Here is a 25,948-nt window from a genome sequence, read left to right as displayed (position 1 = left end):
TATTTACAGTTGAATAGTTTAAATTTAGGTGCGCCTATGGCATCATTTATAATAAAACCAGTTGACTTTTAAAATCGAAACCATACATTCTTCGACTTCGGAGCTGAGTCTCAACAAAATCATCATAATGAATTCGATAACAAGACAGGTAATGAATTTTTAATAATATAATGTTATAGTTATAATATAAGGCATACTAAAAAGATTATTTCACTTTCGTAAATTTTAATTATTGATGTAATCTTTGTTTGGTAAATGGAAAATTCTAAACTATAAATACAGTTTCGTATGCGTATGCATTATCGTCAAGAATCGTTAATAAAAATGTGTTTCGAAAGTTGAACAAAATAACCACTTCACGAAAATTAATTGATTTATTTTAACATTATTTCTAAATTAATTTTATTTTTAATGTCGTTTTTATTAATTAACATCTTATAGAACTTTGTGTAATATTTCTGCTTGTGTATATCAATAAAAACATCTGCGGTATTTAGCAATTTATACAGTGTGTTTTATAAATAATGTAGTTTAGGTAATTTGTTATTGAATACGAAAACTTTTTGAGAATATATTTATATACCAGGTCCTTACATGTTAATGAACAACAGTTTTTTTTTTATAATGGAACTGTTAAGAAAACTAATAATATTGACGATTTTGTAAAGTTATTGTTTGATATATATTATGCTATGTTATTAGTGACGCAAAATATTGCAGATTATAAAATGAACTGTTGCATTAGCATCGATAGTAGAGACCTTGACTTTTTAAATTGAAGATAGCCATGTTGTCACAGATGAAATATGGTTCCTTTTCGAGTTACAGGGGTTCATTTCAAAATTACAAACTATTTATGTTTGGTTCATTGAATTGGCATACAAGTCTTGGGACAGATTTTTGCAATTTTTTAGTTGTGTAAATGTACTTTGATATTTGTTAACATGCTTACGGTTCAAACCCATTTGTTCGTTACCAGATATGCTTGGGAATTCCACTGGAGTATCTTTTTTTCTTCTGAAGGCTACTGAAGCGCCATAAGTCCATCACTCACTAGAACTAAAAAAAATTTTTTTGCTATTGTATCCATAAAAACAAATACTGTTTTCACTCCATGATTCTGAATAGACCTAGAAGAACTGCGTTCATTGTGCATTAGGAAAAATGCTCAAAGTGATGTACAATGTAGCATACAAGGTGAAACGATGTTATCACCAAACTGAGCTACAGAATGAAAACATTGAAACAAATCGTTTTGGTTGCTTTCCGGTCTGATTTCAGTAAAGACTCCGATAATCATTTGGATAGATTCGTCTCTTGTACTGTAAGGATTAAGATAGTTTGCTGATACATATTTTAAATAGAAAATAAAATAGACGATTATTATTATTTTTCAAAGTAAATATTGTTAGAAATCAATCGACGAACCGATATTTTCCGATATTTATTTTGAAACCCGTACAAAGAGTACGATATCTTCCGATGTGTACGCTACGATAAGAGATTTTTATGTGTAAACAGAGGTTAATAACTGAGCAAAAAGGGAATTTATTACTTTCAGGCTGCTAAATCCTCGGATAGAATAATATTTATTTGTATAACAAAGGAGGAAAGTCCTACTTCTCCTCCCGGGGAGAAAAAGGCGCTTTATTCCCATGTTATATAAGTAACATGTTATAACTTGACTTTATAGAGGGTGTCTCATGTCATAATGTCCGTTTCGAATTTCCACTTTGTGTATTAAATAACGATACATAAGAAAAGTTTCATAATTCGTTTAGTTCCCATCGTATTCTAACGGTTTATCCCTTTGAGACCTTGTTAAAATCATTCTTTTGTCTTAGATTCAAAAAATAAATAGTAGTATGATGGTGCAAGGTCCGGATTAAATGATGGATGCTGTAGCAGTTTCATACCACCACAATGTTTTATCTTATGCTGCGTAACTTTCGATCGCTTTCGGTCAACTAAACTTGGATAAAACCTCATACATTCGCATCATCTATCCACAATATACCTCGGCGTTGATAGCTCGATCTTCTGTGATCATTTCGAAGTACACGTAATACCATTTGACATACAATAATACCTTCCGAATCTTTGCTAATTCGTATGACACTAATCGACACCTTTTATAGATTTTACCTTATGATTTTAAATGGTGATGTATGGTATCTTTCAAAGGTCCAAGTGACTACGATAATCGGCGAGTACTGATTTTCTACTGCTTCTTTTTTAACCTTAATATCCCATCTTTAATTTCACATATTTTTATTATAAAAACGTTCTGCGTCGTTAATAAACAAAGAGGAAATCATTGAAAGAAATTAAAGCAACTTATCTTAGAATTAGAGACCACCATTAACAAGTTACGACGTGTTTAAATTTAGTTTTCCTCGACAAAAGCATGGGTTTTTGGTTATTGTATGGTACATAGAAATTTTCCATTTTAACGTTCGGAAATACCAATCAACTTTCAACAAGCAATAATTCTGTATATATATATATATACACAGCAGGCCTTATAGGCCCATTGCTTGAAGCCTCTCTACTGCTTTTCTCCAACTCCTTTTGTTCACGGCTGCATTGCGCCAGTTCTCTAACTTCTGTCTTCCTTACACGCATCTAACCATTTTCTTCGTGGACGCTTTCTTCTTCTTTTTGCGCCTTCTCCACTTGTTAAGGCTTTTTGTCACTCTTCTTTCTTTACTATATAGCGGATCTCTACCTGACCATATAACCTTTCGAATATCTGCATTAGTTCTTTTTTACCATTCATCTTGTTCCACTCGTATCCCTCCAAACAATTGTTTCTCCCATGCATTCAGCCTGTCTTCCTCTTTCTTTCTTGTACAACTGTCCTGTAAATTAGATATCCTGGAGATATATTTAGACTTTAATAGGTTTCCTGGAGCTTCAACTGTTTTATTGCCTCTTGCCGATCTTTTTTCACTGCGATGGCCTCTTATAGTTGGGTCAGTGAGCTTTCCCGGTTTTGCTCCATTTTAGTAAGTCTAGACGAATATTCCGTGCTTGCGCACCACCCCTGAAGCTGGGCTCAAGATTTTCAACATTTGACTGCTGCAACCGTCTAAAATAGATCCATACACGGATTCAAATGAATTTCAGATATTATCTATAAAATAATACTAGAAGTGAAAAGGTTAATACTGTAAATCATTCGTTGGGATCGTAATCCATTATCTCTGAGAATCACCTCTAGTAGGAAATTTAGCAACACTGTTGATAACGGGTCTTTTAAGGCTTTTTTTGTTTCGGAAAAGGTTCCTTCTATGGCTATTAGTTTTGTTTAGTGTCATTTTCACCAATTGTATTAATTTCTTAGGTATTCCAAGTTTTGCCAGAGCTTGGTACAGGTGTTTTCCTAATATTGGATCATATGCTTGTTTTAGGTCGATGGATAACAGCTTCAAATTCAGTCCCTACTCATTCTGTATTATTTTTAACACAAAAGTTTGATCGCTAGTTATCTTCCTGTTTTTAAACCCGCCCGATTGTTCGTTTAAGTATTTGTTTAACCTGTTTCGTATAATAAATTTGCTTTCCACAGATTTTTCGATTAAATATATATTTTTCCAGTTATTCACAAAAAACCGTCTGAAAATGTGTCAAAAGATATTGACTTAAAGAAGAAACTTCGTGGAACAAAAGTTGTTGGCCAATTTATCGATTTTAGATGAAAAGTTGCTCATTCCAACGTCAGTAAAAAGCATTCCCCGGCAAGGGTAGATTTTGAAATAGACAAATCCAAATTTTTGTGAAAATGTGGGATAAATACAAGGGAAAATAGTCATTGACTGGACAATTTGTTCATTCATCTTTATTGGCATTTGCATCTACTCGATCTCTAGTTAGTTTTCTTGTTGTGTCGTGTTCAAAGCTTTTCTAGCAGTATGAAATTAGATATTCAAGACAAATTAAATATTTTAGGTATCCAAATAGGCCTATTGTGTTTGTTAACTTACACAAACAGCGGTCATATATCCTCGAAATGTCGTTCTAAAAATTCTACGAAAGGTTTATGACATTCCAAAAGGACAACAATTGATAATAGTAGAAGTAAAATGGGTTTATATATAATGCTTGTTTGATATTTAAGTCGGGTACTAAAATAAGAGATTCTCAAAATAATTCAAAAGGTTACAAGAAAAACTGATGCCAAATCTACCTGTTCTCCATAACTTGCTACAACTGAATATTAAATTATAAAACGTAAATAGACGAGTAAAATGTACCTGCCTGTGAGGAAGTTTGGTTTAAACAGGGTACCAGACGTGAACTGAGCCCGTTTTGTACCCCATACGTTTTTTTCGAATGTAGAATTTTTCCTTTTTCGTAACCAGTCTCGTTATTTAATAGTCAGACCTCGTATATAGGAACAGAAAAAAGATATCAACATGCGGTTTTCGCTATTTAAATGTTAATTAAGTTTACTTCTAGAAGACCTACCCTGTAGCATTCACCTTGTTAATTAAATTGGTTAGAATTTATATATTTTGTATTTCTGGACAAAAGCCCTTTGAAACAACATCAAGTGTATAAAAATTAGTTCAGCAGAACCGGATTTACAGACATTTTTTCATAACAGTTCCCACTCTCCCCCAACTCTTATATGAGGAAATAGATTAAATTTGCTGTATGAAAAATTTGTTGAAGAATTCGATTGTGGTATATAAAGTGTTTACAATTGAATTAAGCTCCAACAAGTCTTGTAATTATGAATTTTAAATGTAAACCCAAATAATTCCAAAGTTAGAATGTAAAAATTTTAAAACTAAAATTTCATCAATCTGTCGACGTTAATATAAATAAAAATTGAATAAACGGTAACAATTGTATAATGAAATTTAGAAAAAAGTATGTCAAATATATTAATTTTTAAAACGTTTTTATCAAAAATAGCCAATTATACTTTATTAAATGATAACAGATAACGACGAGCAGTTTTGATTATAAATAAATAATTTCAAGGTTATCACAAATAGTAACAATAAAATAATATGAAAACGTTGATTGTGCAGAGCATAGTAATCCGAAAAGAATACCAACGTACCACAGATAAAAATTAATTAGATATCTAGGTTATGTTTCATATATTTTGTAATATATTTATACAGGGTGTACCTATATTATCACATTATTATTAAAACTAATTTATCTATTATATTTATATGAAATGACAGATGACTTGAAAAATATGGCGGCCACTATAGTCTATTTTTATACACGAGAGAGTAATAAAACATAATTTATAATAACTAATATAGTAATTTTAATAGTATATTACGTAACAAGAATTGTAAGTAACCCATTACGAACGAAGTGAAAAATTTGATAAGTGCGTAATGGGCTTACATCTCGTGTAACGTACTATACTTTTTCTACGCTCACTCAAAGCATTAAGAAAATGTGTCCTATTTTTAAAACAAATTGCATAATGTGCTGTCTACATCACACTTTCAATCACTCTTTCAATCTAAATATATCTCGCTAATGCTAAAAGTTTTTACGTTTTTTAATTGAGTAAATTTGTGTAAACAGACCAAATAAAGTCTTACGTGAATGAAAATTTGATTGTAACTTAATTAAGCCAAGAAGTTTTAAGTTTATTAGAAGTTATGTTGACAGTGCGATTTTTGACGTTTACAGACATGGGCGTAGAAAAATATTAATTACAGAATAATTCAAATGTTTCCTAAAATTTTCATAAATGTACCTGAGCTAATGTAATTTATTGGTCTTTTATAACCATAAGTTGTACAGAACAATATATAAATTTTTGATAAGCCCAAAGCTCCGTGTATCAAAGATTACATAGTCGTATCGTAAGATTTTTTCAGTATTTTTAAGTATCTACTTCATCATCATCATCAAGCCTTTCAATCCTTTGGCTATAATCTATCGCTTATAGAGCTTTAAAATCCTTTTTTGAGGTAAATCAGTACTCGTCTTCTAATTTTTGTTTTCTTTATAGTTTATCGTTTGTCTTGGCTGCTTTTGTTATTATTTACCATTCCTTTCGGTTCCGGTATTTTGCCCTCCAGTTCTCTATATTAAGTGTTCTTCTGTTTTTGTTTTTTAATAGATTTTTGTTTCTTAAAAAGGCTTGTTAGCCCTTTTGTATCGTTTCCTTTATCCTGTTCTGGTTTTACTCATATTTTCATATATTTTGTTTTTTCTGCATTTATTTCCATTCCAGATCTTTCTAGTTATTCTGTTATTTTATCACTTTTTATTGAATCGAAAGCACTTCTGAAGTCAATAAATATTTCTCCAACTTACCTACTTGCCAATGAATGTTAGAAATTTTGTTTTATTTTGATTTCAAGCATCTTTTCTCAACAAATTTCACCCAAAATATGATTGTAGGTTGTTTCATATAGTTAAGACGTTCAAGTTTAGCTCCAGCTTGCTTCTTTTTATGAAAATGGATAAAGCTATTGTGATACGACAAGATGATAAGGATTACCTCGAAGCAGATTATGAAAGTTATTAAAAGAAATAAGTTTTATTGAAGTATGGAAAAGAAAATAGTATCTGAGGACTATAAAATAAAAGAGAAAACAAAATAGAAATATTTTTTATTTAGATGATACATGGATCAATGAGGGATACACACAATATTAATTTTGGCAAGCTAAAACTGAAGACAGACTTTTTCAAAAATTTTATCTACCGGTTATGTTAAGTTGAAACTGTATAAAAGCAAAAAATTATGATTTTCTTATTTTCCTTACCCGTGCACGGTGGATAAGGATTCGTAATACATCGTAGTCAAATCATGCGTAGTGCATCAAAGTTCACAACATGATCGGAGCACACTACTGGAACAAACCTATTACTTGGATTCTTCAGCATCTAACGGTTTGTTCGTTGTTTCAGATTGCAAGAAATGTGAACAAATTTAGTAGAAGAAATGCGAGTGTTACAACAGTACACCGTCAACAAACTCAAGTTGAAGAAGCAAACAGCGTCAGTAGTAGACTTCCCTTAACTCATTTGAGTGAAGATGAAATTATTATGAAAGAAACAGGTAAGTTGTTTTCAAGTCACATTCTGTCAAATCCGATGTTATCTAATAGAATAATACTTTTAATTACTATTTACATACATGTTTGTAAGTTAAGCTACAATATCTCGATACAATTTTGATTTTGAGCTGCTTAAACACGTCAAATCTTTTTCAAACCTAACACACTTGAAATGGATTTATTTATTGTTCCCAATATTCTATTTTGATTGAAAAAACTCACTTTTGTCACAATAATTAATCAAAACCGACAGACATTATCCTTTCGAGATATGGCAACACTGATATGAATATGTCAAATTTGACATTACCATCTGTTATGACGGTGTGTCACGGTGAAAGCACTGTCATCGTGAAATTAGAACAGTAATAAGATGATACCGCGCAGTTTGTAGTGACTTTTTTATTACTTCACTTTTTTTTCAAGTTATCGAACCTTGCGTCAGATATAAAAACTACTGTCAATAAAGTCAGTGTTCATCAAATTTCACCGTTGTGTTCGTCTACACCTTAATACAAGGTGTCCAAGAAGAGTATCGGGTATTTGTTTTCGCGCCACATTCGAAACGGAGCGACGAAAGAGAGCGGGGAGGGGTTCGTGGCATCCGCCATTTTGTGGAGTTTTAGTCAAGATGAAACAGTACTCGGGGATGCATCGCGCATTTTGCGTACGAGCGTATTATCGTAACGGTGATTCAATAGTGACTACTCAACGTCTGTATCGTGCGGAATATCGTACACGCCACGCCACGCCAAGTGACGATAGCATTAGGAAATGGATCGGGATGTTCGAGAATACAGGTGCGACAGTTAAAATTCAAAATTCTGGTCGCCCTCGTTCAGAAGTTGAAGCATCGGTTCGTCGAAATCTATCTTTATCCATCCGAAAGCGAAGCCATGCGTTAAACATCAAAAAATCGACCTTACATTTGATTTTAAAGGAAGATTTGCATTTAAAAGCCTATAAAATTCAATTGGTTCAAGAATTGAAGGATACGGACTATGCTAATCGACTGAATTTTGCGAACGAAATGATGCAGCGATTTAACAACTTTTAAAACATACTGTTCAGTAACGAAGCAGTTTTTGACTTGAATGGTCATGTTAATAAGCAGAATTGTCGGTACTTGGCAATCGAGGATCCGAGACGAAAGCATGAACGACCCCTGCCCAACCCAAAGGTCGTTGTTTGGTCCACTATGTGTGCTAAAGGAATTATTAGTCATTATTTTCATGAAGATCAACGAGGCCGAGCAATCAATGTGAATAGTGACCGTTACTGCGATATGTTGCGAAATTTTTTTGTCCCAGAGTTGCAGGAGTTTGCAGGTTTCAACTCGAGAACGTGGTTCCAGCAAGATGGGGCCACTTGCCATACCTCGAATGACTCGATTGTGAACGAATTATTCCCTAATAAAGTCATTTCGCGTAGGGGTAACATCAACTAGCCTCTCAGAAGCCCCGACCTTAGCCCTTAGCTTGACTATTTTGTATGGGGATACCTTAGAAGTAAGGTTTATCAAAATAATCCAACGAACCTAATCCAATCGAAGGAAAACATCAGGTCAGAAATGGCAGCAATATCAAGAGCTTTGTGTCGACGTGTTATCGCCAATCTTCGTTGCCGTTTAGAAGAGTGCCAGCAACGCGTAACGGTCATCATTTGGATAACATCATCTTTTCCAAATAATTTTCCAATTCATATGGTATCAAAAAACAATAAAAGTTTTTATTGTTTATAATTATTTTTTGTTTACTTAAACTTACAAATACCCGATACCCTTTCTGGACACCTTGTACCATCATTAAGATTGACATTTTTAATTGTGAACATACTCAGAACGCTCTGTCATGCGAGTGCTATTTGAATTATTTACAGAAACTTGAAACATTCATCTCGGCCAAAAAATTGAATTAAATCGAGAACATTTTCATGCGATGATTCTCTATGATTTTGACGCACTTCGCTACAGGATAAATTTCGTGAAAATCGTTCAAAATCGGCTATTGCGCCAGAAACCATTGCTGCACGGATTTGGCTTAATTTGGCCAAAATAAATCGAAAATGAAGAATAAAATTTTATGATATCTCGCTTCGTTTTCGAGATATCGATACTTAAAGTTATAATCAAATGTTGGTTCAAAATTCGCTTCATTAAACAGATGGCGTTCAATACTTCGTTACAAAGTAATATTTTATCACTTTAAATTCAATGTGAATCACGTAATTCAATAAACAAAAGATTTTTTATTCAATTTTCATATTCTTTACCCTGATACTCCAAAATTATATTGAAAAAACTGATTTTTATAACAAAATGAGCCATTTTTGATGTTTTTTATAAAGAATTGTCGGTTGTTTTTCATTATTTATAAAATAAAAAATATTTAATGATAGTTTGAAGATTTAATTAGTAATTTAATATACAAATATCCTCTCTAGAGCAAAAAGTACTTTCTGAATGCTTTCAAAAGTTATTTATTTTCATTTGTTTTATAATTGAAAAGCCAGACTACTGTAGTATTTCACAATTATCCTGGAAAAGTTTTCTAGTAATTATTTTTGCATCATTTATCCTATTTGTAACAACAAAATCAACCGAATAAGAAAAATGACTGTAAAAAATCGTTCCAAATCTACCCGGACCGAATTTATCTGCCCCCAATCTCCCCCCTCCAAACTCACCAGTTCCTCGCGGTCTGTGGCCTAATCTGTGGGTTCGAGGGGGGAAGCCCCCCATAAGAAAAAAATAATAAAATATAACTAAAATAATTCTCACGCGAAGAAAATTTTTTTGGACAATTTTGGCTGTAAAAAATTCACGATTTTTTAACTTTTTACACTCAAAATGCACCACGAGAAGATTAGGTTAAATTGATATATACAAATATTCAATAAAAATAAATATTTCCAACTTCAAGTATCGATATCTCGAAAACGAAGCGAGATATCGAAAAATTTTATTCTTCATTTTCGACTTATTTTGGGTCGATTTACAAAATGGTCAAATCCAGGCGCCACGGAAACTGATATTGCAAGATTATATAAGCATCATTTGCTCCCTGCTTTAAGGGTGAGGCGGTGCTGCTAATCCATTCTGCTAAATGAACATTGAGGTACGTCGCATGTTCGCCAATGTTGGATCGTTGTTCATTTGCCCACGTACATCTTCGAGCATTTCCAGGTAGCGTGAAGAAAGATCGGATATTTGAAGCTCTCCCAGCACCATCTTTACCATATTTTCATCAGTTGTTACGGATACCGTTCAAGATCGCGGCGCGTCGGCAACAGAGCCCGTTTTTAAGAATTCCTTGTACGTCTTTCACACTGTTAAATTATCTGGTAGCGACGAATACGAAAATTGTTGTTAATATGACACAGACACAACTGTTTAAAGCACGAACATGCTTTTTTTATTTTTTTTTTTTTAATAACGTTGCCAAACTTATGAGTATTTCCTGACTTATTCCGATTTTTCGAGAGATTTGGTTGACATATGCCTACCTCTATATAATAAAATAAATTGGCTGTTCAATATTACGATTATCACATATTTATATCTGTGTTTTGAGACATTAAACAAGGTTATACCAATTTGTTGAAAAACAGTTACCAAACCGATGAACGCGTGTAGTTCAAATGTACCAGTGCGGTGCAAAAATTTGAGTGTGTTCATTAACTTCCTTTCCCATCTTTTCCCAGTATGCTTGCACTATTTCGAATGAACATTTTCACCAGAAACCAAAATATTCATTAATTTGTCATGTGGTCCATTAAATCACCTAATTCTTTATAAACAATTACCTGAATTTATTTATTTTTCTAGTTTCTCGATTAGCTCAAGAACAAATAGCTCCGTACGTGAGGGAAATGGAAAATGAAGGAAAGATCAAAGATTCAGTTTTGAAAATGTGTTTCGATAGCGGGGTAAGTACTTACTTTTATCACTGCCTCATTACTTGTTAATAACTTCAAAAGTTCGACTTAAAACTAGATTTGATTCTCTACGGAACACACGGAAAGAAAGTTTGGCAGCTGTTTCAGAATTTTGACAATCAAAAACATGTTGATTGGTATTGAATAAAACTAAAACTTAAACTTCTCTATATTTTTGGACATAATCACTGCATTTTTGCATGGTGTACCATCTTTTTTATGTCTGAGCTTTATTAGAAGCAAAGATAGCTTGAAACCTTCATTCGTTTCCAGTTAGAATCAAACTTTTTTTGCTACGTGATTTCTTAAATTCACTTTTAATTTTGAAGAGTTTGGTAGCTACAAAAATATAGGGCTTAATTTTGAATTCGTGATAACCATTGTTCGCAAGTTAATTTTTTAGGAAGTAATCTACTTCCTTTTTTTGTCTGATTGATTGAAACACTTTTATTTTCTGAGGAAATCTAACCTTGTATTTTGATGATCTCTGCCATTTGGTGGCAGATTGCCACCAAATGCTGCCAAATACCAGATTGGTTTGGGTTTGTGGTACTTATTTTTATTGCTTGCAATTTACTTATTTTTAGGAAGAAATTTAGTTAATTTTTGTTTGAAAACCAACCAAATGTTAACCGGATCATCTGATTGATTAAAAGTTAATTTTCTGTTGAAATCTAATCTTGTAGTTTTGTCCTTATGGTCATTTGTTTACTTTATTTTTATTTTGGAAAGGTTTTGTAACCATCCAGAAAAATATTGGTTTGTGTTTGTGGTAACTATTTTCATTGCTTGCAATTTACTTATTTTTAGGAAGAAAACTTTTTGTTTAAAAACCAACCAAATGTTAATCGGATCATCTAATAGATTAAAATTTTCGGTGTAAATTTAACCTTATAGCGTCGTGGTTTTCATAACTCTAATTTTAACAATTAACTTTCATTTTGGAAGGGTTGGTTCTATATTCAAATAGCGTTCAATATCTATCACATTATTACATATCATTTCTCGTACCATATGAGTAGACCTAACTTTCTGCCTTTGAATTTTTAGCTTATGGGAATCGAAATAAATTCCGATTATGGAGGAGCTGGATGTAATTTCATGACAGCAATAATAACCGTAGAAGAATTATCAAAAGTAGACCCTGCCGTTGCTGCTTTAGTAGATATCCACAATACTCTAGTTAACACCGTATTCAATAAATGGGGTAATCAAGAACAGAAGGAAAAGTATTTACCAAGATTAGCTACAGACACGGTAAGATAATTTTCATTTTCATCCATAAAATGAATAAACAATAGTATGTTTACCATCAACAAAATACTACAGAATCCTTTCGCCACAATCGCTTTTACAAATGTGTTTAAAATTTTTTAGTATAATTGTTTTAAAGATAAATGAGTCGATGGGTTTTTGGAATAGCCCTGTATAATACCACTCTAAAGTATTTGGCGGCCTAGGAAATTACATATTAAAAACATTGCATAAATCTGTAGAGATTTATTCAAGTTCTTGATTCAATCATAAAGCAAGTTCTTCTTAATAAAAATTCGGCTACTTAATCACTAATTGTTTCTCGAAAAATGACCAGCTTCGAACAAACTAAACAGAATCACAGTCTTAGAGGCGATGCTAGGAAAGTAGGAAAGTAGGAAATCCGACAGCTCACCTAAGGATTGCAGGATCGATACAACTAGATAGCAGTGATACACCAATGGACCAAATCAATAACCGCCAATCATTGGTTAATAAAGATCTTTATCAAGCTTTATCAAATGTATTTCTTTGGTATACAGACCAAACTGCGAGCCCTTCATATCACTAGGAACTTCACTCACCATTTTTCAGGTAGAGCTGCTAACAAAAACCAAAGTAACCATAATGTGGCTATCAGACCGCCAGGGTGTACCCGGCAATAAGGAAAAAAGAGGCAACGGCTTCATAGTTAACACCAGAGCTTTAGGTGCATAGCATGATGGATACAGATATGGTAATCAATAATGATCTTCATCAAGCTTGAAATGTATCTCTCTGGTATACAGATGATTCAAAACTAGCACAAGCAGCTGAATTGGGAATTTTCTAACTAAAACGCCAGCACTCGCCATTTTTCAAACAGAGTCCTAGCAATAAACCAAAAAGTGTTTGAATAGGAACATCTCTAGAAAGTACACTTACAATCTCTCCGTTAGCCAAACGGATAAAACTAGAAAGCAGTGATAAACCAATTGACCAAATCCATAGCATGATGGACAACGATATTCTATCTGAAGTGGTGATCAATAACCACCAATCATGGGTCAATAAATATCTTTATCAAACTCGAAATGTATTTCTTTGGTACACAGACGTTCTAAGCTAACGCAAGATGCGGAACTGGGCATTTAAGGACCAAAATGCCTCTTCATATCACTAGGGTCTTCATTCACCGTTGCTGACAAAAACAAAGTAACCCTAATGTGGCTACCAGGACAGGCCACCAGAGTATAATACAAGGCGAAAAGGAAGCAGACAGCATTGCCAAAAAAGGCAGCGACACCATACCTAGGACCAGAACGGACCAAAATTAGCACAAGCAGCTGAATTGGGAATTTTTAAACCAAAATGCCAGCATGCACTATTTTTCAGATAGAATGCTAGCAATAACCAAAAAGTATTTGAATAGGAACCTCTCTAGAAAGCACACTTGCTCTCTCTCCGATAGCCACGCGGCCTTGGAGGCCCTAAAGGCTACAGAGTGCACGTACAAGTTCATTAAACGCGAAAATAATGCTTAAGTTTGCTTCAAATGTCGGAAAAACTTGGAACTAGCTATGGAAGTATCCGATCAATCATCAGACACATATTCTTTCGATTCTTCAATACTTTTTTGTGTTTTGATGTTTTTTACTTTGGCCATAGTTCACTGTAGAACAGCTTTTTATTCAATGCAATATCTTATTGACACATAAAAATATTTTTTCTAAATCGACACAAAGCAAAAGTGCGTTGATACGAGGGTTTTCTTTTAAATTTTTACAATCGACCAATAGATGGCGTTAACGAGTTTTGGCACCACTGTATTTGTAAACAGTGACGTTTGTTTGAAAGAAATACGCCTTGAAGGCATTGAAGGTTACAGAGACACGGCTAAGCTTGCATGGGAGTATGAACAAACTCTAAAGGCATTAGGAAATAGAAACAAAGTAATCCCAATGTATATACCAGGGTATACCAGTCAAGGAGTAAGCAAAACGTGATGATTCTTTATAAAGTACTAGAAAAGACCTTAAATTAGTGGTTGGTCTTCCGAGAGACCACTGCTTCGTCAAATACCACGTTGAGATGATAGGCTTGGCAGAGGATGACATCTGCAGATTTTGCAAGCAAGCCATAGAGACAGAAGATCATTTACTGAGATGTAGATTCGTGTACAAAATATTCTTTTAGGTAGTGTAGCGCAAAGCCTTAAAACATCTACAATATTTCCGAAATTAATAATAATATTTCATATTTTCGTATCAAACTGATATTTTATCAAAAGACTGTGATGGTTTTGGTTCTTGTTTTTGCTCTTCTAGTTTCAATAATGAAAACTAGTTTCTTTCCATCTCCCTATAAATATAATAAGAGTCAATTTATTAATGAAAAATTGTATAGGTTCATCGACATCAGTACTGTGTGATAATTTATGACAGAATCGTGATTATTTCGTTGCAAAGTTCAATTTTAAATAGATACAAAGAATATTAATTGCAAGTTGTTGCTTAACAAGATAAGATATACTACAAATACGTCAAAAATAAATCGTTATTCTTATTATGAAATTTGAATGAAAGATGTTGTATTATACGAGATAATTCAGTAATAAGATTATTTTGTAATGGATTTAAGCGTATGACATAGTCTAATGAAACTTGATCCGGGATGGTGCATTTAATTTGCGCATAAATCTAATCCATAATTTTTTTTCTTAATTTCTACACCTTTTTTGATGTTCGTTTTAGAGCGACATATCTCAATAAGTGTCTGTTAGGTAGCTGTTTGCTTACGAGCCCAAAAGTTTGTCTAGCGATATTTATTACCAGAAAATTGATCAACGAAATCACCAAGTGTTTTAGGGAACCTAAAAAGTATGCTCTCAACATCTCTTATGGATCGACTCAATACATTTTGATCAATTTTTTAGGTTTTTCAACGCAACTCCTTTCCAACTAGAATCTGCTCTAATAAATCTCCTAACTTAACCAAAATTCTTGAAAAACTATTTAAAAATGTCATGAAAATGATAAAATTCATTTATAATGCAATACTCGGAACTGGTTATTTTACAATTTACTGGAAATTAGCTGAAATAATCCTCTTAAACCTGGAAAACCAGCTGAAGAAGTTACTTCCTATAGACCAATCAGTTTACTTCCAATACTAGCTAAACTCTAGAACAGATTATTAAAAACTAGGATAATACCCGTTCAAAATCAAAACCAAGTTATTCCGACAGATCAATTTCGATTCCGAGAGGAACACGAACAAGCACAAAAAAAAAGAAAAATATTTAAGATCTGGAAGATAGAAAATACTGCTCCGGGATATTTCTCAATGTAAGTCAGGTCTTTGAGACAGTCTGGCACTTGGGTCTCCTTTACAAAGTGGTCTTACGGTTGCGCTTGTTGTGTATGAGTAAGCAAACACGGCACTCATCACGCCGACAGCTTTCTCATGCCCAAAATTTAATGTTGAGTATGACCTGTGCGATGTTTTGAAATGCCTATCACTCCAATACGATATCGTGGTTTTTTATCATGATATCATCCGTAGTAGTCATCAAAGCCCGACGTGCGAATACGTCTCCATCGAAGGAAACGATACACAGCATCCAAACGCTTTTTGATTTCCCTGCTCGCTTTCCCTTCCAAAATGACGGGCGGAATTTGTTCTTTTTACATTTTCCAAAAATCCACATGCACTCCATGCACATGATTCCGATCAGGATGAAATTTCGACAATAGCCGTCGATGAGTATAAACTCTCTCTTCTCGTTTCCTTAGTCATCAGGGTCGTAATCTCTTGGGAATGTCTCTATTTCCTTTTTTTTATTATCTCATTCCATATACCTTCAGCCTCAATTTGAGAGGTCATTGATCATTAAAAAAACATAACTCAATTAAGATTTTACCCACTGATAAAAAAGTGAATTAATGAATTAAAAAGAAAAAAATATTAGTTAAATAACTTCATTCACAACTTTGTAAAAACTGTACTCGTTGCATGTCAAGACTATTAAGAACACATTATGCGTGTATATGCTTTCTTAAATACTAATTCTATTGTATACAAAAGCTATAATTAATTATATTTACGGTCATTAGAGCCACATCAATAGAAAAATAAGGGTGAGTAATTTGATAATTTAATGAAACTTCAAGTGTCTAAAAGACATATGGAATCGCTTAACTACGAGGTTGGTTCCCATCAGGTGACGGTTAGTTTACAAGTCACCTTAATATAAGACAGAAACAGATCTTGAATGGCTCCCATCAGGAGTGGCGAGATAATTTATTGAACCAAGAAAACCATTTGGAGAAGAAAAAATACTTGAATTAAAAAAATCTACTCAAACCAAGAAAAATTACTTGATTAAAGATTTTTTCTCTTGTGACTAGTTGACTGTTTTTTCAGTGTATATTTCATAGAAATGTTTTTTATGAAAACTAATTGAACAAATTTTTGAAATTGATTAGATTTACTTTTTTTCGTTTCTAAAATTTTGGTATTTGAAAAATACCTCCCTAGGCTTGGGCCTCACAGGCCTAGGTGTAAATTCATAACTGAATACAATATAAATAAAAATTTATCACACTACACGAGCCCAAGAAAATATATTCATTAGACCCACTTAAATAGTTAAATACTAAGTAAGTACATTCAAATTGACGAACTTCAAGGTTAACTGCATCCATAGAATCATTTGTTATTGTTGGAACAGTGGCGTGTCACAATTTTTTATTATCGAAATCATATAAAAGTTAATTTTATCCGTGTTTTATAATCTACTGCTTACTTGATGCTTCTTTGATTTAGTTAAATCATATTGTTTTGCTTTATAATTTTGTGTAAAACACTGCTAAATATTTAGTGCTATACATATAAAAAAATTGTAAGAAGTAAATTTTCCTTAACGAGTTTCGAACCCGGGACCTGCAGTTTTAATGCACGTAGCATTAACACTGATCTGTCAGACACATTGAAATTGTTTTTCGTTTTTGAATAATTTTAAAATTCATGTACCTTTTGAAGTAATATAAATTTGACTCAAACCTGTCAACATTATTGTATGTTAAGATTTCTCAGTGTTTTAACATTTTATGTCAAATTGTGTTAGAAAACCAACTGAAAATGAAAGTGACTTTTCTTCAACATCACCAGAAATTAGAAAAGCTGCTCAAGTTGCCTCATTAAATTTATTTATGGCATATTAATTTTGAACCAACAACAATATTTTTCAAACTAATACATAGATTTTTGTGTTAATTATTATGTAGATATTATACGATTATTATCATTTTCGATAATTACTTACTCTGTTTAAATGAACAATAATATATTGTACGAAATATTTGCTAGAATAAAATAACGTAACAAAATTTTTCAACAAAAATACTTGAACAAAAATATTCAGTAGTCGTGGATAAAATGTAATATTTTCCTCCCGTATAATGAATTATTCATTCGGTGATTTGTGCCACTCGCTAACGCTCGTGGTAGTAAACTTCGCCTCGTAAATAATGACCTTCATTATACACTTGTGAATAATATACTATTAAAATTTTATTTTCTTTTAATACGTCAGTAGAATAAATTCAATGAATTATTATTATTAGTTATTAAATTAATTTTTATTAATCTACATTGATATTTACTGCTGCTCATTGATTATACTATAAATTAAATTTTTATGTACACGATATCTAATTTAGTTGACCCCACTTTTGTGTGTTAACGAAAGTAATGAAAATTTTGGAAATAAATCCGGAATGTTTCGATTTTTATTTACTAGAAACTTTAGTCTATTTTTATTAATGAGATAGTAATAAAACTTTTTATACAGACTAATCTAAATGATTCCTAAAAGTTTGATAAATGTACTTGAACTTGAGTTTTCGAACTTTTATAAAACTGTACAAAACAATAGAAAAAGGTTTAAATAGAGCAAATGCCCCGTGTATTAAAGATTTATTTCAATATTTGGTTTCTTTAATTCCAAGAATCTGTTGCTAACGAAATTACGATTAAAGGTTTTTCCATTTAGTAAGAATGCCCAAATTGTGTATTCTCAACATTTTAATTGCAACTTGCAAGGTTCTGAATTGCGACTTATAGTGTGATTTTGGAAAATTTGATCGGTTCTTCAATGGTTGATGGAAAAACATTATTATTCAATTGTTTTAAATCATTCATATTCAAACATTTATGTAAAAGTTTTAATGACACAGTTGAATTAGTTAATACACTTGGTGTTAAGAAATCTACGATTCACAAAGTAATTAAAGAAGAGAAATATTTAGAGTTTCAAACAGCACGTGAAGCTCCAGCTCTTTTTTTAGGTTGCAAGTTTCGCTCTATCAGAACCATCATCCGGGTCAGATGCATTCGCTTTGAAGACCACCGCCAAGAAAGACGGCTCCGATTACATTCTTAATGGATCTAAAATGTGGATATCAAATTCTGACGTCGCTGGAGTTTTTTTAATCATGGCTAACGCTAATCCATCTGCTGTAAGTTATCAATAATTTTCACAAATATTTGAAGAAGATTACTAAATTTAGAAAAATTTTATCTTATAAATTGCCAATGATATTTATTAAATCAATGTCTATTTATAAATTGATGATTTTTAATTTTTAAAAATAAAATATGTCTTGATACAGATTTCTGAAAATAATGGTAGGAAGATAGCTACAAATTTCTATTGATCTACATCATTAAACAATTTAGTGGATATCAGTTTCAAATCATTTTTTTTTACTTAAGTCAAACGTCTGTAACAAAATATTCGTAGCTTCGATTTTAGCAGCTCAAGTCTTAGCTTTATAATGAATATTCTATGTTTTTGAGTAATTTTTTTTTGTTAAATAAAAAATATCAAACGAAAAGGAATCTTAATTAATACAAGCTTAAATTCGTCAAAATTATAATTTATTTGGAATTAACCTATCAATATAATGGTGTTCCCTCCCCTGTCCCTAATAACATCTTGTTCGATGCTATCCCATTCTTCAGTGAGCTCCATAGGTCTGATTTCGTGACTGATGCAGGATTTCTAGACCGAACTTTTCTTATAAGTTCATCCCATAAAGGCTCGATAGGTTTTGAGTCCGGGCTACGCGTTTGTAAATGGATCATACCTGTATGGAACCTGCAGTATGATCCCCCAAATTTTTTCTATGTATCCGTTCGCTGTTAATCCCCCCGCTCCACCACCAGTGAATAAAAACTAACTCGGTTTTGGCCTCAATTGAAATCCCCGCCCAAACCATCCAGGAACCTCCTCCAACAACCACGTTTTCTTTTATGCAATACTGCGCGAATCTTTCTCTAGGTCTTCTCTAGACTCGTCCTCTTCTATTGCTACCATGCAGTCACACTTTTCTTTCAATTCAGAAGAGAACTGAGCCCCAATTTTCGTCAGTTCAATTAATATCTTCTCTGGCAAATCGTAGACGGGCTGCTCGGCGTAATGGGGTTAATTCGAGGCTAGTAGCTGGCATTTTAGGGTCAAGGTTAGCTGCTATAAGTCTTCTCTTGATTATTCAGCCTCTCACAGCCTTTCCTCGCGTTACTTTCAGCTCTTGCTGGGCTTGAACACCAGTGAGGGATTGATTTCTCAGCGATGTACGGTCATTTCTCACGGATTTTTCCAGAACCGTTTCTTCAACGAAAGTTACCAGTTTCGTGGTAACGACGGTAAACTCTGGAAACAGCAAACTGACTATTCAGCGTATTGGCCACATCTCACTGACTCTGGCATTGTCGCAATAGGAAGATCGCTTAAGGCTGCTTTTGTTATTATTTACCATTCCTTTCGGTTTCGGTATTTTGCCCTCCAGTTCTCTATATTAAGTCCTCCTCTATTTCGTTTCTCCAAATTTTTTTCGGCCTTCCCCTTCTCCTTGGCCACAATTGGATCCATTGCGTTATTCTTTTGATCATTTAATTTCTTCTTGTGCTTTTATGTATCTCATATATTTTTCTTCTCCAGCTCTTTTTCTATTTCTTCTTCTCTTTTGTCCCATTACTGTTGTTTCCATAGTACACGTGATTACTGGTCTCATTAGGGTTCTGTACATTTTCATTTTGATTTGTTTGGTTATGTTTTTTTTTAAAATAGGTTTTTGTTTCTTCCATAGGCTTGATAGCCTTTTTGTATCCTTGCCTTTATAGTTAAAGGTCGACACTGTTTCAAAATTGGTTTGCTCTCCCTAAGAAAATAGTCTTATGATCTCAAATCTAACTACTTCAAATTCCCAATGTATAGTATCAGATATTTATGTATGTATATTCAAGATAAACATGAGCCCTTATATTAATGGTTAATAATTTATTTTTAGGGTTATAAAGGAATCACTTGCTTCATCGTAGAACGTGATACTCCAGGATTCAGTGTTGCCAAACCTGAAAAGAAACTCGGTATTTCAGCATCTGGAACATGTATGTTAAACCTTGACAATGTAAGAGTACCCGAATCTGCTATACTGGGCGAGTTTGGGAAAGGGTATAAAATAGCGGCATCAATTTTGAATGAAGGAAGGATAGGCATAGCGGCGCAAATGGTTGGATTAGCTCAGGGTTGTTTGGATCACACTATACCGTATACTTTGGAAAGACAACAGTTTGGTAAACCGATATTTAATTTCCAGGTAAGTAGATTTAATTAAAAATGTCACTCAAACATAAACCACTGATTATATTCCATCGAAAATATCACCCAACAAATATTTTATTCATTGTATATTATCAAATTTATTATAATTCCACCTATTATTGGACTTGATCACCTACAAATAAACATAGTTTAACTAAACCTTGTCATTCAGACATAAAAAATATATTAAATTTCATAAAACAGATCACTCAAACATAAACCGGTCACTAGATTTCTTAAAAAAGGTCAGTCAAACATAAATCGATCATTAGATTTCATGAAAAATGTCTTTTACAATTAAACAAAGTCAAGTTTCAGTAAAACTTGTTATTCAGACGTAAATTATCAATAAATTTCATAAAAAAGGTCGCTCAAACATAAACCGATCATTATATTTCGTAAAAAAGGGCAGTAAAACATAAATCGATCATTAGATTCAATTACAAATATAACTTACAAATAAATATAGTCGAGTTTACGTGAACCTAGTTATTCAGACATAAATCATTCATTAAATTTCATAGAAAAGGCCACTCGATCTTAAACTGTTCATTAGATTTCGTAAAAAAGGTCAGTTAAATTTAAATCGATTATTAGATTTCATTAAAAATGTCACTTACAAATAAACATAGTCAAGTTTAACTGAACCCAGATCTTCAGACATAAATCATTCAATAAATTTCATAAAAAAGGTCACTCAAATATAAATCATTCATTAAATTTCATAAAAAAAGGTCACTCAAATATAAATCCATTGTTATATTTCATTAAAAATGTCACTATAATTAAACATAGTTAAGTTTAACTGAACCCAGTCAATTAGACAAAAACCATTCATTAAATTTCATAAAAAAAAGTCATTCAAATATAAACCGCAAATTAGATTTCGTAAAAAAGGTCAGTAAAACATAAATCGATTGTTATATTTCATTAAAAATGTCACTTTCAAATAAACATAGTTAAGTTTTACTGAACCCAGTCATTTATACAAAAACCATTCTATAATATGACTGACATTATAAAAAATATTTCTTTTTCTCGATGTAGCAATTTTAACTAATTTGTTTTGTCAATTTATACTGTTGTACTTAACATCAAGGTCATGATTTCGAAATTCATTTACTAAATACTGTTTAAAGCAAATGTTCATTCTATTTGTGTTTTTTTGGGTCTAAATTAAATTATTGCACATTGATTATAAAGTAATATAATCTTCGTCGGACATCCAACAATATTTCAAATATTTTTATTGTTACAAATAATTAATAAATCATGATTTTTCAACAGTTGAAATAGCTAGAACATTAGATTATCATAAGCTATAATTTTAGTGGCTGTTTCTTAAAAAACGTTTAACTCATTTGGTATTTTAATTTACGTACCGCAATATAATTTAGATGGAAACAATACAATTGATATGAGGTGACTAGAATCAAAAACCATATTTTTTCGAAGTTGAGTTTGATATTGCTTCTCATAGATTTTTTCATGCTGAATCCAGTACAACTGTTATTTTCTAGCAAATTCCCTCACATCCTAGTGCATTTTGAGGTTAGAGTTGTAATATCTGCCAAGTCTGAAGGCAGTTTCGCAATTTTCAGTTTCAAATTCCGCCAAATCTAGATCGACCAATAGTAGTCAAAGAAGCTGAAAAACTGCAAAAAACCGAACTTGTAGTACTTCGAGCATCAAAAATTATTATGCTAAAAAATAACAATCTGGTCTAGGGTGAAGTATTTCGTAGAACTGAAAGTTGTCAACCAAAATCTGTCACAAAACCAAAGTATAATACGTCTTACAGAAACCCAAAAGTTATCAATAAGGGGTCTAGCCTAAAGCTGAAAAATTAAAGGATGTTGCGAAACTGTTAACAAAGCACTTTGGACAATGGTGGAGAATCCCCAAGACGCTAAAATTTTATTGAGATTTGGAAGACCAAAAAGTTGAAGGTCTAAACAATGAAGAAGATTAAAACATTACTGTTGATGAGGAAATTGATATAGATATTGTCTGATCTAGTATGACAATAAAGACTTTGTTTAATTTTTACAAAACAATTTTATTTTATGATACTTTCCAATAATTAAAGTATACAATTAATATAGTTTTTATAGCTCAACCCTTTTGCAGTCTAAGCGTTTTATGTTTCAAATTCCGCCAAACCTCAATCTTAGTATCAAAACCCTACAAGTCCAAAGAGTTGATTTTAAATTTTTCTAAATATTTATGAAATTATTTTGGGGATCTCGATCATACATCGTCTTTGTTATAAAAAGTTATTGATTTTTTGTTACAAAAATTAATAATGTCTTATGATTGGTCTGTTTGTGACAGTTTTTTCCACTTTTTCGAAAATTTCTTGAGATAGGCTTTGATTCTAGGCGCCTCATATAAAATGATAGTAAAATTTTTGCTTTTTTAGGGTATGCAATACCAAATAGCAGAAGTGGCAACAGAAATCGAAGGTGCCAGACTCTTGACTTACAACGCCGCTCGTATGGTGGAAGCTAAAGTACCTTTCATGAAAGAAGCAGCTATGGCTAAATTCTATGCGGCTGATATCGCACAAAAAGCTACCATAAGATGCATTGATTGGATGGGTGGAGTAGGTTTCACTAAAGATTTTATACAAGAAAAATACTACAGGGACGTCAAAATTGGTAGTATATACGAAGGAACTGCTAATATGCAGTTAAGCACTATCGCCAAGTGTATAGAAAAGGAATATAAAAAATAATATTCGAAATCATAATTTAGACTTGTATCGAGTCGTTTTTTAAATGAGATTTCATCTTCTATAATTAGGTCTTTGATAATTTAATTTTAATTTGTATCAAATGTTTTGAAAAGATCATTATTTAAAAATTTGAATGTTTAAAGCTGTTAAATGTCCAAATAACTTGTTGTTGAAAGTATCAATATCAAAATAGACGCTAATTTAATAAAAAAATTGATTATTCTGTAAGTAACTTTTGATGTATTTTTGAAAAACTGTGTAAGTATTAAGAAAATATTATGAATTGTTTTAAAAACGTTTCTTTTAGAATTTACATTGCAAAATTTAATTGTGATATTAATTATTGAAACTGTACTGTAACGTAAACTGATGTCAACTGTACAATTATCTTTCAGATTCCTGAAATACCTTGTACACACTTTGTACTTTTAGATTTGGGTACATTTAATAAATTTTTTACTTTTATTGTTTTTTATTCATAAATACCAAACAAATGAAAAAATTCGTCGTAAGAAGCTTAAAATAAAGTGGCTTTTTGGGTATAAACATACAGGGTTGTGCTGAACCGATACGTATTTTAATGTTTTTCTAATTTATTTGTACGATTTTTATTCGTTATATAATAAACACTGTCTCTTACGTTATTAATTTATTTAAATACTATACACTGCGATCGAAATCATCCTCGTGAAGTGAGTTGCAACATTATGGCCGAGACACACTTGTCATGTACCACTCCGGTACGAGTTCTTTCCGATTTCCAGCTCTGGCTCGATACATTCGCCATTCTCGATTCAATTAAAATTTCCTTTCTCCTTTTTTTAATTAATTGTGTTTACGCCTTAACTTTGTATGTAATAAGAATGGATTATAATTTAATCTGTAGTGTACCTTTGACATTTAATTCCTTCGTAATTTTTTTCCAGATCATATCTTTGTAGTCGGCGTTTTGGTACTGCTCATTTGTCTGGTTATACAGTACTGGATACTTCCTCGCTTTTTCAATAAGCTTTTCCGGTTTTATACCCGATATTATTCCCAATTTAGTAACAAAAAATAAACATTCCAACCGACACCCGTCCTGCAACCGTAAAACGAATAGACTGCACGATCGGTGTTCTAAAAAAACTGCGTGTATTCTACTTAAAATTAAACGAAATATAAAAATACAAATATAAAATAAAATAACATAAAAATTAACAGGTTATGGGCTCAGGACATTGCTAATAATAACCAAGGTTACTAGAATAATAGAAGGTTTGTGACAATAACAAGATGCGCAGTAGACAAGTGACGTCACCGGTTCTTCACAGCTGTGAGAACGGCAACATGTCTCAATAAATTCGTTAGTTAGAAATATATTCGTTTGTATAGCAGATCAGCAAGAGATAACATACATCCCCATAACTCGAATATAATGTTAGTGAGGTTCTGTTTGACAATAAAAATATAAACATAATGACGTAGTTGGTGTTCTAGCGGCTGATCGTTTGTTTACAAAAACATGCGCATGTCACAAACCTTCTATTATTCTAGTAACCTTGGTAATACTACATAAAAGAAAATAAAACAAAGTGACAAACAGAGTTAAACCGTTAACCTAAATAAAAACAATAAAAATGGAAAATGAAACGGACAATATTTTAAACATTGAAAAACTTACAAACTCAGAATCGTTTGAGATGCGGAATTTCCAAAAGTCTCTATTTTAAAGCCAGTGGTTTATATGCAATTGTGAATAACGAAGAAAAATTTGAAAGTTTAACTTAAAACAAAAAGATTTGGATACTAAGAGGCGCAAAGGCTCAAAAAATAATCATTTGTACGGTTGACAAAAAGGTTTTGGTGCATATACTGAACTGTAATACCGCGGTAGACGTGTATAAAAAACGTAAGGACTTATTTCAAAAGGATAGTAAAGATCAAAAATGCGGATTGTTGGAAGAATTTTTTTGTTTTAGCTATGAAAATAAATTGCAAAATTTAGCATATAGATTCAAGGCATTAAGGCAAGACGTTACAGACGAAATGCTGATTTTAAAATATTAAGCACATTACCCGGAAGATTTAGATTTTTTAAGACTGTTTGGGAGTCAACTCCTCGTACTGAAAAGACACTGGATAACCTCATTTCAAGATTATCATCTGAAGAAAATATGAATACAAAGAAAAATCTGTTGCGTTTCAGTGGAGAAAAATTATGTCGCAATTGTAAGAAACAAACCGTATAGTTCGATTTTTTAAATATAAGAATAAAAATTACCATCGTAATAACAATGAAAATCGGCAAAACACAACAAGATGTAGTATTTGTAAGAAAAC

At 32.2% G+C, this 25,948-nt stretch overlaps 1 protein-coding gene across 1 annotated transcript; it reads left to right on the top strand.

Annotated features, from left to right (window-relative positions):
* Window positions 1–3: 3 nt before the first annotated feature.
* On the top strand, window positions 4–24,091 carry LOC130899741 (short/branched chain specific acyl-CoA dehydrogenase, mitochondrial). The gene is made up of 7 exons (XM_057809921.1): window positions 4–148; window positions 6,904–7,054; window positions 10,879–10,979; window positions 12,039–12,245; window positions 18,572–18,742; window positions 20,576–20,884; window positions 23,312–24,091. Exons 1-7 carry the CDS (start codon window positions 128–130, stop codon window positions 23,624–23,626), a joined length of 1,275 nt encoding a protein of 424 aa, XP_057665904.1. The 5' UTR covers window positions 4–127; the 3' UTR covers window positions 23,627–24,091.
* The last annotated feature ends 1,857 nt before the right edge of the window (window positions 24,092–25,948 follow it).

Source organism: Diorhabda carinulata, chromosome 11, assembly GCF_026250575.1.
Source record: "Diorhabda carinulata isolate Delta chromosome 11, icDioCari1.1, whole genome shotgun sequence".
Taxonomy (NCBI): Eukaryota; Metazoa; Arthropoda; class Insecta; order Coleoptera; family Chrysomelidae; genus Diorhabda; species Diorhabda carinulata.
This window is presented reverse-complemented; position numbering and strand designations above follow the sequence as displayed.

Bases quoted from the DNA above. Each gene is read 5' to 3' on its own strand.
- LOC130899741 (XM_057809921.1), top strand. From the start codon at position 128: ATGAATTCGATAACAAGACAG. The intron at 12,246-18,571 runs GTAAGATAATTT...CTCTTTTTTTAG, and splicing joins CAAGATTAGCTACAGACACG to GTTGCAAGTTTCGCTCTATC. The intron at 20,885-23,311 runs GTAAGTAGATTT...TTGCTTTTTTAG, and splicing joins AACCGATATTTAATTTCCAG to GGTATGCAATACCAAATAGC.